Raw genomic sequence first — 18,280 nt, forward strand, 5'->3', positions numbered from 1 at the left:
AACAGCAGACGCTTTTTCATCAAAACGCGATGATAAGTAGAAGTTGTAGTGCGCTTTAATTGAGCTCGAATGCGTTCCTAAGGGTGCGTTCGTCAACCTCGACTGGTCGATGACTAACCGCATCGTAAAAGACTCATTATCAGTTGTAATGCTTGCTCTTTAATCTTAGAAATAATAGAAAACTTCCGCGAAAGCATTTTTTCAATCATTATTGTACTCTTAGATAACTTCTCCAATTGAACCTGAAATCATTTTTTAAAAAATCCCCCGCCCCCTTTGAACTCGGTGGAGCATGCGCACTAAGCAGCGCAACCAGAGATTTAGGTACTCAGCTGTTGTATTATTTTTTTTCCAACTGAAGGCAATTTAGTCAATCGTCAATCTGTTGTGCTACACGGATGCTAGCGTAACGTGCGGTTTTTGGATTCATCGTCAACGTTTTATGAGTTAATTATTTGTTCCATTCTTCATGATGTGAATTTAAATATAATTTTTAGTTCAAAATTTCAATTGTAGACATGATTTCACGGGTCATTATCTGTATAGAGTTTAAACTGTGTCACCAAAATTTAAATTTACCGTAGCTTCAACTCGTTTGAATTCCTATAATTTAATGTTTGCATTTTACTTATTTTTTACAATTGCCTAAATGTGTATGTTCAATTGTGCTTCAAACACGTTCGATGTTTTTACAATTTGTTGCTGGATTGTGTGTTTGTGTACGAAGAAGTGCTAATGTTTAAGCAACAGAAAACGGTGTAGTTTTAAACAGTGCAGGATATTAAGAAGTGATTCGTGATGTCCCTATCAATGAAAAAGCATTGGAAATTACGTAAGTATAGTTTGAAAGATATTGTAATTTTCTAATTGTTTGTAAGACAGGAATACATTAACTGGGCGTGTATAACACATGATAATGAATTCAACGAAAAAACTTGATTTCTGAAATGAGTTATTTTGAATTAATTATTTTAAAAAATTGATTTTGTGCTCTGTCTGATGTTATGTAAGGCTTGAATTTTAAACAGTAGTAATATTTTTTTTTCTTAATTTATTTATAAATTTGGTAAGATGTATGATGAGAAACAACAACACAGGCAGGTGTTTCCACCCCCTTCCCCCTTCAAGTATGATGTCAACCCCTCCCCCCAAAAATTACCACTCCTGCTGAATAGGATCAGAAATCCTCACAAATTAACCCCCGAAAAATGTCAATGGTGCAAGCCTTGATCGCAGACCCCCTTGTAAAGTCATGGACACCCTGACATAAGTTGACCCTGCCGCTTGCCTCAAATCCTGTGCAGTTGTTGCTTAAATTAGTTTTGCAACAGAGTTGTTTTATCCTCCTAATAGTTGTTTGATCCTGAAAACAAATGTCACTTCATATTCTTATCTGACTGTGAAAACAGTTGTTTGTAAATTTAAATAAGCAACATTAGCAGAAAAGTATTCGCTTATAATGTACATCAGTTTTCATTATTCTGCAGGGCCGTGTCAGCCTAGTCAAAAACAGGGCCTTTAAGGTAGGCTTGCCAGACGTCCCGGCAGGGCCGGATTTGGAGGAGGGCAGGCGGGGCTACTGCCCCAGGGCCTCCACAACAAAGGGTCCCCCACAATAAAATTTTTACAAAATATCCTAACTTTCACCATTCGAAAATATTGGATATATACATATATATCAAAATATTCTCATGTATATCAAAGTATCGGATATTTTCGAAAATATGTTGATCTTTTCGAACCCTGATTAGGAGCCTCCACTCCTTCATTGCCCCGGGGCCTCCACGCTTCCAAATCTTGCCCTGCGTCCCGGTTTTCAGGGAAAATCCCGGTATCCCGACCGGTTTACTTCAGGTCCCGGAAAAAGATAAATTTGATTAGATGAAAAAAAAAGTCTAAAAAATATTAACTGTGAAGGATTATTTTTGATAATTACTTAGTCATTTGAAACATAGACTTATAAAATTAATATCGAATCAGCTGTGAAGATTTTTATAACAATATTAAAACCAAAAAAGTCCTAGCGAATGAAAAATTCATGTAAATATTGTTCAAGTTTTTATTCCTCATTCAAAGTATTTCTTCTTACTAAAGTAACCAATAAATATTAACATGTATAAAATAAAATGTTTAAATTTATCTGCTTGTGTCATTTATTATTACCCCTGCTTTAGGCTCATAATTAGTATTTATTCATAGCATTGAGAATGAACTACCCTCTAAAATACGCTAAGAACCAGCCAAGGGTGCGTTCCTTTATAGGATGTTTGATCTGAAATTTCCAAATATTTTGGGCGGACAACACATTTCAAAGCTAAAAAATTGTTTAAAGAAAAGAAAAAAAACTTTTAAAATATTTCTTTTAGAGACGTACCAAGTAGCACTTTGGCCGAGTACCAAGTACTCGGCCGAGTTACCAAGTACCAATTATGTTTTAAGAAGAACCATCGACACACATGTGATAAATTTTGAACTTATTGGAATAGTAGTATAGACCTCCATTTCCATATAATAGTTTTTAAAACTTAATTCCTGCTGAAATTTAATTATGCATTATATAAACAATTTTGTTTGTGTCTAAAATTTTACAAAAATATTATTTTTAAAATTAAAAATAAATAAAAGGTATGATTAATCAAGTTGGAATTAAAACAAATTACAGTAAATTCCCTCTAATGCGGACACTAACAGGACAATTTTTTTGTCCGCAATAGAGAGGTGTCCGCAGGACAGTGGTTAAGGAATGTTATTTGCATTGGAACTGGGGAATTAAAAATTGTCCGCATAAGAGGGGTGTACGTTAGGAGGGTTTTCACTGTATAGCAATCAATTATAGTTCTAGTCTGCCAAATATAAAGAATTTTTAAAAGCAAATAAAACAAATGTGCAGGAACACTGCAGGCAGGTGTTTTTGCCCCCCCCCCCCCCTCATTATAATTAACGTCTTTTTCAGTGAATAACATGTGAGCTAAAGAATGTAAAGACATTCGACCCTGGGCGGATTTAAGGGGGGGCGAAGGAGGGCGATGCCCCCCCCAGTCTGAGGAGTACTTTATGTATAATAACATACCTTCCAAAATCGAAAAAGAAAAAAATCATGTTTTTTTTTTTTTTTTTTTGAATAGTTCAGAAGTGAAAATTAAGAGAATAGCGAATGTCCTTCTCTAATGGGGGGGGGGGGACTGTACACAGTATTACAAGTAGTAAAGCTATCACTAGGTTGCTGAAAATGTGTTGAAAACAACAATTTTTAACTGGAAACCATTAGGGCAACTATATAAGTGAAAATTACGAGCTATGTATTCAGATGCAATGTTTAAAAAAATTGATTATTTCAACACATTAGAAACAAAAACAAAGGTTTAAAAAAAGAACGGATTTACATCCCGAAAATTTCATGAAAAAAAAAGTACTTGAAAAAATTTCATTTTGAAGTGCTTGAAAATTTGGAAAAGTGTGGGTAGAAACCAAAAATTTTAAAATTTATAAAAAATGGAAAGGGGTTAGGGGGAGAAATGTTGAAATATGTCAAATTCAGCACCTTGCCCCATCCTGCATCAAAAATGTAAAAATCATGGTTCTCATGTTTCTGAAACATATTACTTGGGATAAATTTTTGTGACTCACATGTTTCATATATCTTGCTGTTTATTTAAGTCTGAATGCAGTATTTAAAAAAGTGCTACCTCTATTCTTTTTCCTTTTCTGCACTACTTGTAATTGAAAAAAAAGTTGTTGTAATGACATATCTAAAGTTTTTTTTTTCTTTTAAACTCAAAATAATTGTTTCTTACAAATTTAAAACTACTGTAAAACTGTACAATCTAATACTAATTTTCAGAGACTGGAAAAGGCAAATGAAATACCTTAAATCATTTTAATTGTTCTCAAGTCCTTGAAAAGAATTAGATGAGCATGAAATTCCTAATCAAAGTATTCTTCTTTTTTTTTTTCTAATCGATTGAATACATTATAAATTGTCCAATTGAGCAGCATGTTACTCTGCATTTGTGGGTGGGTTGGATGCGTGATTAAAAACTTATGGAATTCAACCAACAGCAGATGTAATCAAATAACAATGCACAATTATTCTATCCTCCCTCTCTTTTTCTTTCTGAAGGCTGCTGTCATTGATTTGTGGACCCAAAAACAATTTTTACCCTGTATTGTCGTAATTTGTAATTTTTGCCTCTTTTTTTCCCGAGATGTTTTTAATTCCAATTACCCTTTATAAGACTTCAAAATGCAGAATTTTATATCTATTTTACAAAATTTCGTCCGTGGGAGAAACCACCGGACCCCTGTAATTGGAGGTATTCTACACCTTACTTAAAGGGACACCATTAACCCTCTTGAGTTCAATTTAAGAGGACAGCAGGAAGCAACATATTAATAAAATGACACAAAATAAGTATGACAGGATCTTATATATTTCAGGAAAAAAGACAACGTAGTGTGGGGGGAGGTGGGTAAAAAAATGACCTTTTTCGCCACCGACAGAAAAATTGTCCGGAGGCCCAAAACCAGCCAATATTGCTCAAAAAAAAAAACCCTGCCCCCCCCAGGAACCCAGCCCTAGATCCGCCTTTGCATTCGACAAAAAAATCCGAGTTTCGTCTTTAAATCCACGAGCTCCCATTTTGTGCATTGCCAAAACATGTGTCTGCAGTATTCCAACACTGTACTTTTAACATTGTTTTATTTCCTTCTATTTTTTAAGCAAAGATATTTTTATATTTTTTATAACTAATTTTTGGTTGAAGCAAAAATCCATTTTTAATATGAAAATTCCATATTTTCTGTATTTACCTTTTTTGCATAATTTTTAATAAATAAGTTTTATTAACTTTGGAGACATTAAAATAAAGATTTATTCCATTGAAGCATTACAAACTTCGTTATTCTCAAAACTTAAATTTGACTTATAAATTTTAATTATAAATGATTACAGAATACAATGCTTGCTCTTTTTTTATAAATTTTAGTATCTGTCTTGGATTCAATTTTTTGCAACTGCTCGGTATTGGCCGAGTATCTGATCAGAATTTGGCCGAGTACCGAGTAGGTGGAGTACCGAGTAGTTACCGAGTACTCGGTACGTCTCTAATTTATTTTCAATAATTTCTGTTTGCATGTTGCAAAATTTTTCACGGGAAGGGGGGGGGGTCAAATTCTCATAGTTTCTGAAAATTTCAGTCTTCAGAAAATTTTACTCGAGTCCACTATCACCCCTGGTTTCCTTTTGAATACTCGCGACGGGGGGGGGGGGGGGGGGGGGTCCTGGTTGGACATTTCAGAAATCTGGCAAGCCTACCTTTATGGGGGCCTGACTTGAAATCGAGTGAATTTTCTACGCTTTTTGTGGAGAGAGTGGCTTGCCGACCAAATTGAACAAAGGTCCATCTTGTCTCTTGTCAGCCCTGTTATTTTGGTGTTATGTTTTTAACAATGTAAATGTTTATCGAACTTTAACCATATCCATAGTTTCACCCATCATGTCAAGAACCTACTCTTTCCGCTTCTGTAGTAAAATTTGGATGCAACAAACTAGATATTCGTTTTTCTGTTTTATTTATTGCTAATTACTTAACCATTCAAGCATTTTTTAAATGTAGTTATTCTTGTTTCTTGTCCATTAAGAGACCAAGATCAGCTTCCATTGAAATAGTTTTTTCAAACTCTGGGCAGGGGCGGAGGCGGATACAGAAAAATCTTTTTTTGGGGAGGGGCAGAAAGCACTTCCCCCCCTTAAATAGCACTCCCCCCCCTCTCCCGCCACATTAGATGTTTCCTAACAAAGTTTTCATTACTTTATTTTTTACTTTTTTTTTCAGGATCCCTTCAAACTAGTAATCTACTTCTAGGTACATAAGTATTATGCACAAATGTACTTTGAATGTGGACGTAAAGCATCTTACTACTAAACCCAATATATTGTCACCGAGATGCTATACATTGAGCGGCTTTAATTAGGGACATTGTCGTAATGATTACAACACGAAAGCAAAGTTATTCAATAAACCCATATCTCATTTCAGTTTTTATAACTTATTTTATATTTTAACTATAAAATATTATTTAATTCAGATAATCATTGCTATTTAACGTATAAGTTTTATTGAAGAATTCAGGACTATATCTGTGGATTTCAAAGCAGTTGCTGGTAGCTGATTTGTTCTTGAAACCATGATACAGTTGAGATTACAGTGATATTATATGCCGTTTCCATTAATATCATGGTTTTCCCAAGAAAGTACTATATGGTTTCTTTCATTTTGCATTTTTTATAAGCTGAAAAATAAATCTATTTTTTAGCTAATAGCTTCCTGGGTCTAAATAACTTTTTTAGGCATGCCTACGCATTTTTTGAAGAATGTTAATTATTGATTTCATCAAAGAAGAATTAATGAACGAATTGTGTGATCCCTTAAATTCAAAACCAGCAAGTTAAATGTATTCTGCCACTCTGGGCCTCTGACTTCATCCTTTTATTTAAAATATGCTCTGTGTGTTTTGCCCTTTTTAATTAACTACATAAAAAAAATGCTAAAGAGAATTCAATTTAAAAAAATACATAAAATAGTTAAATAAATTCATCTTTTAAGGGGGGCACAGGCCCCCTCTAAAATCCGCTATTGACTCTGGGCACATGCTTTGACATTGGATAGGTACAAATGTTTTAAATTGTCAGTGTGGGATTGGATGTTATGTGGCAACTAACTTTTTTTCTATATCTAATACATAGAAGAAAGTATTGGATTTGTGAACCAATGCATCAATACCGCACTGACTACAAATCCAAGCACTGATGTTTTGACACTGATCTACGATCATCGTTGCTGTTTTAATCTCGTAATCAAAATGCTGGGGAAGCAGGTGCACCTTGATGGAAGGTCACTGTGACCTTCCAACAGGGTTCATAATTTTTTGATTTTTTAAAAATATTTATGAAAAATTGCATTTTTTTAATTTGAACTGAATTGTTTTGATTTAAATCAGATTTTTTTTTTAAATCTTCAAAAATTTGAAGATATCAATTGCTTTAAATTTTTAAACATAAAACATTTCATACAATAGATGAATTCAATCAACTTACTTTTAAAATTTAGATAAGTTTTCTAACTATTCAATAAATTTTAAAGATTTATAAATAGGTTATAAATGCTTAGGTAAGATGTGATTTTCTTTTATGCTTTTCTTAAAGATAAGGTTTCCATCATGTATGTTTTAAGTGTAAAATAATATGTTGAAATATTACTTTTTTAACTATATTAATTAGTCATGGTGTATAATAAAAACTGCAATTAATTTTATTCCAAACTAATTTTGGAGTAAAAGCAATATTGCAAGAGTGAAAATCTGTTACACTTACAGAAAGAGGGATCAATATAGTTTTGCCTGTTCAAATTAAGATATTATAATACAGTGTAGTTAAATTTACAGAAATACATTCTAAAAATACACAATTAATTCATAAAAAATTTACTGATTTTAATTTATGACTTTGTTAACAAAATGTCATTGTAATGTCAAAATGCATGTCTGTAATATTTATAGCTATCTTGCACTTTCAACGCTTTTTTTTTTTTTTTTTGACAATTTCTTGCTGATGTTAGAATTTGTTTGTAGTATCAGGTGTAGTTTATATTTTTAAATCTTGAATATATTATGTAAAGTTTAAACAAGCAGTTATAAGTAAAGTTCTTAAAAAATATATAAAAGAAACTTGCATCGAAATATAAGGTTGCCATGCATCACAATGTAGAAATTCCTACATCGCCCAGCCCTAATAGATATAATAGGTGATAGTTTCATGATGGCCACAACATAATATTTTTGACTAGCTGTTACACCCAGCCAGACCTAGAGATTATATGGACAAACGTGCAAACTACGTTCTCAAAAAATTTTCTATATTTATAGACAGCTTTGATATTTTTAAAGCAATTTTCTCATTGAGAAACATGTGTTGCTTGCCATTTCTGCAATTATCGCAGTTAATACTCAAAAAGAAGTAAGCATTTTTTTTAATGGTGAAGTTACATAGTGGCACTCCACATACATAAACTTTATAGTTTTGCTGTTGGCAGCAATATAGGAGTTGAGGGTGCAGCTTTTTTTTTTCCTTTTTGCAGAAATTTTTTGAATTTGCAGACAGTTTTGCATTTTCACTGCGTTTGCACCCAGCTTTGCTTGGGTTTCAGTGTTTTAAATGCAAAATGCTCATTCAATGAGACGAGTATAAAACAAAGGACTGTGACTGTTGGTTTGATTTGGCTCATAGTGTCAATTGACCGTTTTTAGGGAAAATTACTAGAAAAAGAAGTTGCAACACATAAACTATTTTCCCCCCGAAATAGTGCATTTTGTCAAATTCTTTAGGAGGTTACTAACCCCTTTTATTTACTCCTTGTAGTAGCATTTATATTTTAAAATCCACTAAACCTAGAATTCCATTAAAACTGGGGGGGGGGGGGGGGGATGGAAGCATTTCACAATAATCTGGTAGATGATGAAAGATAAGTAGGGATAGCCGGCATGGATGGTCCACTCTTCTACTTTTATGTTTCATCTCATCAAAAGATTCAATAAGCCGTTTCATTTTCTACCTTATTTAATTACATTGTGTTGATCGATTTGCATTTTTAAAGAAAGAATAGACTTAATAAATGTATTTTTATGCTTTCCCTGGTGTTATTATATGATAAAAATTAAATTGGAGACTTGAACTGGTAGGAGGGACTCTGCTATGTCGATTTTTGAGGTTGTGTGTTGAATTTTGTAGAAAAGGTCACTCGATTAATAATGACATCAAAATTAACTGTCCAGTTTTCAAAAGAAGAGTTAGCTTCAGGGCTGCCACCCTCCTAACCTGCCCCCTTCACTTTCTTGGACCCCTCACCAAAACAATTTGCTGGGTGCCAAAACAATTGACCAAAACATTTTTGGTGCACCAGCTGCCTATGATTTGTGACTTCGCAAAAATCAGTTCTGGTTGTTTTTGTTTTTTTGGTCTACAATTGGACCAAGGTAACCAGGGTTCTTGATCTGAATAAATGCTATCATACAAAATCAAGTTGCTGGCTCTGAAAATTACTCAGCACTGATAAAATAACTTTCTGACATTCTTATATTTGTTTGAAATAGATCAACAACTATCTATTGATAAACGTAAGATTCTATTGGCTTTGTTACTTGCAATGCTGTACTGTTGGCTAAACTTGAAGATCTGATTTGTTAAGATGCCCACATCAACAACATTTTCTGTCTAATTAATGACTGAATCCTGTAAACTGGCCCGGATCAACATCCCCGCAGTTCCTGCAGTGCAAAGGGGCCTAAGCCTCTAAGAAACCAAAAAAAAAAGTTTTTTTTTTAAAACTAGGTATTTAAGTATTAACAGTTGAAAATATTTTGTAATGTTTTGGTACACATGTGAGGAAAAATTGAAGCTCAACACTATATTACAGGGTGGCGACAGATCAGGGAGATCAGGGAAAAGTCAGGGAACTTTATTAATTAGGGAAAAGTCAGGGAATTTTGAAAAAATAACAAAAAATCAGGGAAAATTGATTTTTTGAAGAAAAAAAATTTTTTTTTGGTTTACAAAATTAAGTATTCTTAATTCCCTGTGCATTTTCCGCCAATTATCTGTTCAAAAAAAAAAAAAAAGTAAAATTAATGAGGTGAGATCATACACTGCCGCATATTTGTGCATCTTTTTTCCTCAACGTCAAAAGTATTGAATCTTACTTATTAACCACAGGATGAACTTCCTAAGATTGCTTTTGTGTCTGTTTGGTTGTTTATTTTACCTAGCTTGAAATTTCCTTTTACGCTTTCAATGCTGCCGTAAAATTAAACAACCATACAGGCAAAGAGGAAGCCTTCAATTATGCCTTAGCTCCTTTGCCTTTATTCCATTGTCTCGAAGTAATTTAGCGTACTTATAATCACGATTTCAAGATCTTTGGTTTTTGAATTAATACTATAAAAGCTTAAAAGAGTTATTACTATCTTCGCGTTTTTAATTTAATTGCTTAAATTGAACATTCAATTAAAAAACTTTGTTTTTTTGGCCGTTATACTATTTGTTGTCACCGCAGATTATAAAGGTTTTCTTTTCTTCAGACTTTAGTGATTCTTTAATTTTATAACCAAGTTGAATTCTTCTTTTATATATTTTGAAATTAATTAATTGCTTTTTTTCCCCTTGCATTCCAAAGTCGTTTGTTACAAAAGCAATCTAAGATTTTTTCTCGTTACATACTGAAATCATTTGAAAGAGTTAACTTGTGTACTTAAGAAAATATCTTTATTTTTTTATTGTTAAAATGCCGTATTCATTCATTAAAACATGTTCTTGATTAGACAAAAGCTCCCTATGAATGGTTGTCAAATGTTTTCATCTGTTTTGCATAAATATGTCAATTAATTATATAAGAATAACTACATTACTTCTATTCTTTCACTATTACTTGTTATTCTTGCAGTGTTGGGCATTAATCAACTAAATCCTCTATCGACTAAAGTAATCTGACTCCCATTTAGTTCAGACTAATATTTTAAAAATTTAATTCAATTGCAGACGAAGATTAACGTTAGTTTAAACTAACTCGTTAGTTGACTAAAAAAACTAATTTAGTTCAGATTGATTTAGTTCAGATTAAATTAATCAGATTGAATTTAATCAAACTAATTTAATCAGATTGATTTAGTCAACTAAAGTAATCAGATTAAATTTCGTCAGATTAAAATTTATACTAAATCTAATCAGATTGAAATAAATCTACACTGTTAAAACTACAGATTGCGTTTGGATTCTTTAAGGGGTTCCTTTCTCTTCTCCCCCCCCCCAATGAATATTAAGTAGCTCCTAATGTGTTACGGGGGGGACATTGGGGGTTGGGGGGCTGCCCCCCTTACCGATTTAAGGACCTTAAAAAATCAATAATTTTTAATAACATCCCCTTTGGAGCGACGCAGTTTGCAACATGACCCACACTACCCCCCCCCCCCCGCCCCCATTTGGTATACAATACTGCTTGTTTGGTCTTCTTTATCTTTTATCTTCTTTATCTTTACTAATAATAAAGCTGAAAGTCTCTCTGTCGGGAGGATGTCTGTAGGATGTCTGGATCTCTGTGACGCGCATAGCGCCTAGACCGTTCCGGCCGATTTTCATGAAATTTGGCACAAAGTTAGTTTGTTGCATAGTGGTGTGCACCTCGAAGCGATTTTTCAAAAATTCGATTTTATGAATTTTCTATTAAAATTTTAAGCCCTTTTTCACATAAGATTTAATAATAATAAAGCTGTAATTCTCTCTGTTCGGAGGATGTCTGGATCTCTGTGACGCGCATAGCGCCTAGACCGTTCGGCCGATTTTCATGAAATTTGGCACAAAGTTAGTTTGTTGCATAGTGGTGTGCACCTAGAAGCGATTTTTCGAAAATTCGATTTTGTTCTTTTTCTATTCCAATTTTAAGCCCATTTTTCACAGAAATTTTATAAAATGGGAAAGAATTTGTTCTGAAAATTATCTTTCTTTATCTTTCTCCTTTTCTTTTCTTTTTAAATAACAAACCTGAAAGTCTCTCTGTATGGATGTTTGGATCTCTGTGACGCGCATAGCGCCTACACCGTTCAGCCGATTTTCATGAAATTTGACACACAATTAGTTTGAAACATGGGGTGTGCACCTCCAAGCGATTTTTCGAAAATTAAATTTTATTTATTTTCTATTAAAATTTTAAGCCCTTTTTCACTATCTTTAATAATAATAATAAAGCTGAAATTCTCTCTGTCCGGAGGATATCTGGATGTCTGGATCTTTGTGACGCGCATAGCGCCTAGACCGTTCGGCCGATTTTCATGAAATTTGGCACACAGTTAGTTTGTTGCATAGTGGTGTGCACCTTGAAGCGATTTTTCGAAAATTCGATTTTGTTCTTTTTCTATTCCAATTTTAAGCCCATTTTTCACAGAAATTTAATAAAATGGGAAAGAATTTGTTCTGAAAATTATCTTTCTTTATCTTTCTTTTCTTTACTTCTTTATGTTTCTCCTTTTCCTTTCTTTTTAAATAACAAACCTGAAAGTCTCTCTGTATGGATGTTTGGATCTCTGTGACGCGCATAGCGCCTAGACCGTTCAGCCGATTTTCATGAAATTTGACACACAATTAGTTTGAAGCATGGGGGTGTGCACCTCGAAGCGATTTTTCAAAAATTCGATTTCATTAATTTTCTATTAAAATTTTAAGCCCTTTTTCACAGAATCTTTACTAATAACAAAGCTGAAAGTCTCTCTGTCTGGAGGATGTCTGGATGTCTGAATCTCTGGGACGCGCATAGCGCTTAGACTGTTCTGCCGATTTTCATGAAATTTGGCAAAGTTAGTTTGTATCATGGGGGTGTGCACCTCAAAGCGATTTTTCGAAAATTCGATGTAGTTCTTTTTCTATTCCGATTTTAGGAACAAAATTATCATAAGATGGACGAGATTACCATAACGTGGAACCATAACATGGGCATAAGCCAATTGGCGATAAAATTCACCATACATTATTTGTAAATATACAGGCGGACCAAAAGACCTTTTAATTTTCTATTACGGGCAAAGCCGTGCGGGTACCACTAGTACTGGAATAAAGGCTTGATTTTTTTCATATCCAGATAGCCGATGCCTATTCCCTATTGCAGTTACTTATATGAAGGGATGCCCCCCTCTCAAAAAGAAATTCACTCCACTCAAATTATGGGGGGTGGTTAAAAATGCGAAAAATTTTCCAAAAACAAACCTTAAAATTTTGAAGTCTGCGCCACCCGCCCCACTAATCCCCCCCCCCCCCTGTAGGCCACACCACTTCTGATCTTATTCGAATAAAATGCTTGAATTTTTTTATCCAGATGGCCGATGCTTGTTCTGTTTCAAAGTAACTTACTTAAGGGGATACCCCCCTTAGATTGAACCCCCCTCAAATTACGGGGGAAGGGGGCTCCCCCCAAAAAAACATAAGTACAATTTTTTTTCAAAAACAAGCGCTTAAAATTTTAAGTTTGAACCAACCTCTCCACTGTCCACGCTCCCCCCCCCCCCCCGTAGACCACACTGCTTCTGGTTTTATTGGAATAAAATGCTTGAATTTTTTAAATCCAGATGGCTGATGCATGGTCTGTTTCTAAGTAACTTACGTAAGGGGATACCCCTCCTTAAATAAGAAAGTCCCTCATATTCTGGGGGGCTCCCCCACCTTCAAAAAACCTATTAAAACACGAAAATTTTTCGAAAACAAACCTTACAAATTTGAAGTCGGCGCCACGGACCCCGTTAGTCTGGATCACCGGATAATCCGGCTCGATCGATTTGACCGATTTCCCTTTACATTTAAAGAGCGATCGTCAAAATTCCATAATAATTATTTATTTAACCCTCTCACGGGCAAGACCGTGTTATGTTGTTGATTGAGTTCCATTTTCTTCGCAATGCAACTTTTGAATCAATTTGTTTTACTCGATAGGGAAAAAATTGAACTGTCACCGGAGAAGATTACAGACTTTGTAATAACAAAGTAGACATGTTTACTGTTTATTTGTAATTCTATGTGTTTCCTTTTAAGGTGATTTTTCAGTGAGTATGTTTTATTATTTTGTTTTGTTTTTTTCATTCTCCGGATTTTCGATATTCCGGATTGGGTCGGATTCCAATTAATTCAAATTATCGAGGTTCTACTGTAATGCACCCCCCCCCCCCACCCCACCACCAAAAAAAAAAAAATCAAAAAGATTATTACATTTTCTCATGGTTTCGATATTTTTTTGTATTTTTCAAGCAAACGTTCAAAATTTTCCCCGCGGGGGGGGGGGGAGCGGGTCCTGACCTTTATGACCCCTCTTTGTATCTGCAATTGACATACACTTGGACATAAAAATATACATCTGTACACCAATATACTCGGGATAACAAGTTACACTTATATACTCGTATACACACGTATTTACTTGTGTTTGCACGTACTTTGATGTACATACACGTGGCAAATACAAAATTAGTGTGTAAACGTATATACTCGGATTAACACGTTTCGGACGTGTATACACGCACATACTCGTATATACACGTACTTACTCGTATTATACACGCATTAACTCGTGTATGCATCATAAATATGTATTTTAACTTACAAATACAAATGTACGTCTGTACACGAGTATACTCGGGTTAAACAAGTATCTATACGCATATTCTCGTCTGTACACGTACATACTCGAAAATACAAGTATTTTTTCTTATATGCACGCATGAATATATATATACACGTTTAAAAGCTAATTTACCTCTGTACACGAGTACACTTGGGGTAACACGTATCTATACGCATATTCTCGTGTGTACAAGTACACACTCGTATATACACGTATTTACTCGTGCAAAAATGCATAAATATGCATATACGCGTAGAAATACAAATGTACCATTGTACACGAGTATACTCAGATTAAACACGTATCTATGTCTTTTTTCGTGTGGAATCGCACTTACTCGTTTGTACACGTATTTTCCTCGTATATGCATGCATAAATATGTATATAAACGTTTAAATACAAATTTACCTTTGTACGCGAATTTAGTCGGGTTAACACGTATCCGTACACAAATTCTAGTATGTACACGAACATACTCGTATATACAAGTATTTACTCGTGTTTGCACACATAAATAAGTATACAGGATGTATCAGTACAGCGTTTACTTTCAGGGCAGATACAGTGCACCTAGACGCGATAGTGACGACACAAAGCGCGAGACAGGGCACGATTAAGAGGAGAAAACATGTTTATTATTTTTAATGCAGCAAAAATACTGCTAAGATTTGTCTGGTGCATACAACAGATGTTGCTACGTAAACCGAAGCATCAGATGACGGTGCATGCGCACACGTGGTTTTTTGTTCCACCAGGAAGTCCGGGGACCCGCCCGGTATTTTTTGCTAAATTTCGATATTACGGGCGGGGTCGTAATTTCGAACACCTTCTTTGATGATGATCGTTGGCCCCTTAATTTTATTTTTTCCTTAGTTTTTTGCTGTACTAAAGATTCTGAACACGTTCTCTTCTCTTATTCGTGTTTTGTCTTTTTGGTGATTGGTGTTGTCACTACCGCGCCAGGAAAGTGTTTCCGACCACGCATTGCTATGTGTTTCCCCCCGTCTAGGTGTACTCTATCTGCCCTGAAAGTCTGTAAAACGCTGTACTGATCAACATTGTGTACACTTAGAAGTTTGAATATAAATCCGTGCTCTAATAGACTCGGGAAAATACGTATTTATACGTAAAACTTCGTGTTTACACTTACGAACTCGTATATACACGTATTTACTTCTGTTTGCACGTAGAGATACAAAATTCCTGTAGACACGAATATACTCAGGTTAACACGTACAGCTCCGTATATACACGTACACACTCGTATATACACGTACTTACTCGTATATACACGTACTTACTCGAATATACACGTACTAACTCGTGTATGCACGCATAAATATGTATTTTAACCAAAAATACAAATGTACCTCTCTACTCGAGTATACTCGGGTTAAACACGTATCTATACGCATATTCTTGTGTGTGCACGTACATACTCGTATATACTTGTATTTTCTCATGTATGCACGCATAAAAATGTATATGCAATCTTAAATACAAATGTACCTCTACACACGAGTATACTCGGTGTAACATTTATCTATATGCATATTCTCGTGTAAATACAACGACCTCTACACACGAGTATACTCGGTGTAACATTTTATCTATACGAATATACTCGTGTGAATACGTGCATACTCGTATTCTCTTATATGCACGCATAAATATGTATATACAAAGCAAATTTCTCTGTACACGAGTATATTCGGGTTAACAAGTATCTATACACATATTCTCTCGTGTGTTCACGTACATACTCGTTTATACACGCATTTATTTATGTATAAACGCACAAATATGCATATACACATAGAAATACAAATGTACCATTGTACACAAGTATACTCGGGCTAAAAAAGGAACCTAGACATCTATTCTCGCTTGTACACGAACTTACTCGAATATGCACGTATTTTCTCGTATATGCATGCATAAATATGTATATATATATATACGTTTAAATACAAATTTACCTCTGTTCACGAGTATACTCGGATTAACACGTATCCATACGTATATTTCTTTGTGTACACGTATATACTCGTGTATACATGTATTTACTCGTGTATGCACGAATAAATTTGTACATACACTTAGAAATTAAACATATCTCCGTGAACGAATATACCTCGGGATAACACGTATTTTTACGTATAAACTCGTGTTTACAAATATGTATCGTATATACACATATTTACTTGTGTTCACACGTACTTGTAGGTATATACACGTAGAAATACAGAATTCCTGTATACACGAATATCGTCGAGTCAACACGTATATACACGTATATGTACAAAAATACTCGTATGTACACGTACTTACTCGTATATACACGTATAACTCGTGTATGCACGCATAAATATGCATTTTAACATACAAGTACAAATGTACCTCTGTACACGAGTATACTCGGGTTAAACACGTATCTATACGCATATTCTCGTGCGTACATGAACATACTCGTAATATACTTGTCTTTTCTCGTATATGCACGCATAAAAGTGCATGTACTAGATTAAATACGAATTCACCTCTGTGCACGAGTATACTCGGGTTAACACGTATCTATATGCATATTCTCGTGTGTACTCGAACATACTTGTATATACACGTACTTTCTCGTATATGCACGCTTAAATATGTATATAAACGTAGAAATACAAATGTAGCTCTTTACACGAGTATACTCGGGGTAACACATATCTATACGCATATTCTCATGTGTACACGTATATACACGTATCTTCGCTTGTGTGCACGCATAAATATGTATATACACAATTAAAAGCAAATTTACCTCTGTACACGAGTATACTCGGGGTAACACGTATCTATACGCATAATCGTGTGTACACGTACATACTCGTATATACACGTATTTACTCGTTTATAAACGCATAAATATGCACATACACGTAGAAATACAAATGTGCCATGTTACACGAGTATACTCGGGTTAAAGAAGTATCTATAAGACTATTATCATGTGTGCACGTACTTACTCGTATATACACGTGTTTTCTCGTATATGCATGCATCGATATGTAAATATACGTTTAAATAGAAATTTACCTCTGTACACGAGTATACTCGGGGTAACACGTATGTATAAGTATATTCTCGTGTGTACATGAACATACTTGTATCTACACGTACCTTCTCGTATATACACGCTTAAATATGTACATAAACGTAGAAATACAAATGTACCTCTTTACACGAGTATACTCGGAGTAACACGTATCTATACGCATATTCTCATGTGTACACGTATATACACGTATCTTAGCTTGTGTGTACGCATAAATATGTAAATACACAATTAAAAGCAAAATTACCTCTGTACACGAGTATACTCGGGGTAACACGTATCTATACGCATAATCGTGTGTACACGTACATACTCGTATATACACGTATTTACTCGTTTATAAACGCATAAATATGCACATACACGTAGAAATACAAATGTGCCATGTTACACGAGTATACTCGGGTTAAAGAAGTATCTATAAGACTATTATCATGTGTGCACGTACTTACTCGTATATACACGTGTTTTCTCGTATATGCATGCATCGATATGTAAATATACGTTTAAATAGAAATTTACCTCTGTACACGAGTATACTCGGGGGTAACACGTATGTATAAGTATATTCTCGTGTGTACATGAACATACTTGTATCTACACGTACCTTCTCGTATATACACGCTTAAATATGTACATAAACGTAGAAATACAAATGTACCTCTTTACACGAGTATACTCGGAGTAACACGTATCTATACGCATATTCTCATGTGTACACGTATATACACGTATCTTAGCTTGTGTGTACGCATAAATATGTATATACACAATTAAAAGCAAAATTACCTCTGTACACGAGTATACTCGGGGTAACACGTATCTATACGCATAATCGTGTGTACACGTACATACTCGTATATACACGTATTTACTCGTTTATAAACGCATAAATATGCACATACACGTAGAAATACAAATGTGCCATGTTACACGAGTATACTCGGGTTAAAGAAGTATCTATAAGACTATT

At 34.4% G+C, this 18,280-nt stretch overlaps 1 protein-coding gene across 1 annotated transcript in view; it reads left to right on the plus strand.

The window, feature by feature from the left end:
- The first annotated feature begins 420 nt into the window (after nucleotides 1-420).
- LOC129224076 (katanin p80 WD40 repeat-containing subunit B1-like) overlaps nucleotides 421-18,280 on the plus strand; it is a 128,229-nt gene continuing 110,369 nt past the window's right edge. Inside the window, exon 1 of the mRNA XM_054858477.1 lies at nucleotides 421-832. Coding sequence (XP_054714452.1) covers nucleotides 799-832 — 34 coding nt within the window. The 5' untranslated portion in view covers nucleotides 421-798. The remainder of the gene's footprint in view (nucleotides 833-18,280) is intronic.

Source organism: Uloborus diversus, chromosome 6 (assembly GCF_026930045.1).
Source record: "Uloborus diversus isolate 005 chromosome 6, Udiv.v.3.1, whole genome shotgun sequence".
Lineage (NCBI taxonomy): Eukaryota > Metazoa > Arthropoda > Arachnida > Araneae > Uloboridae > Uloborus > Uloborus diversus.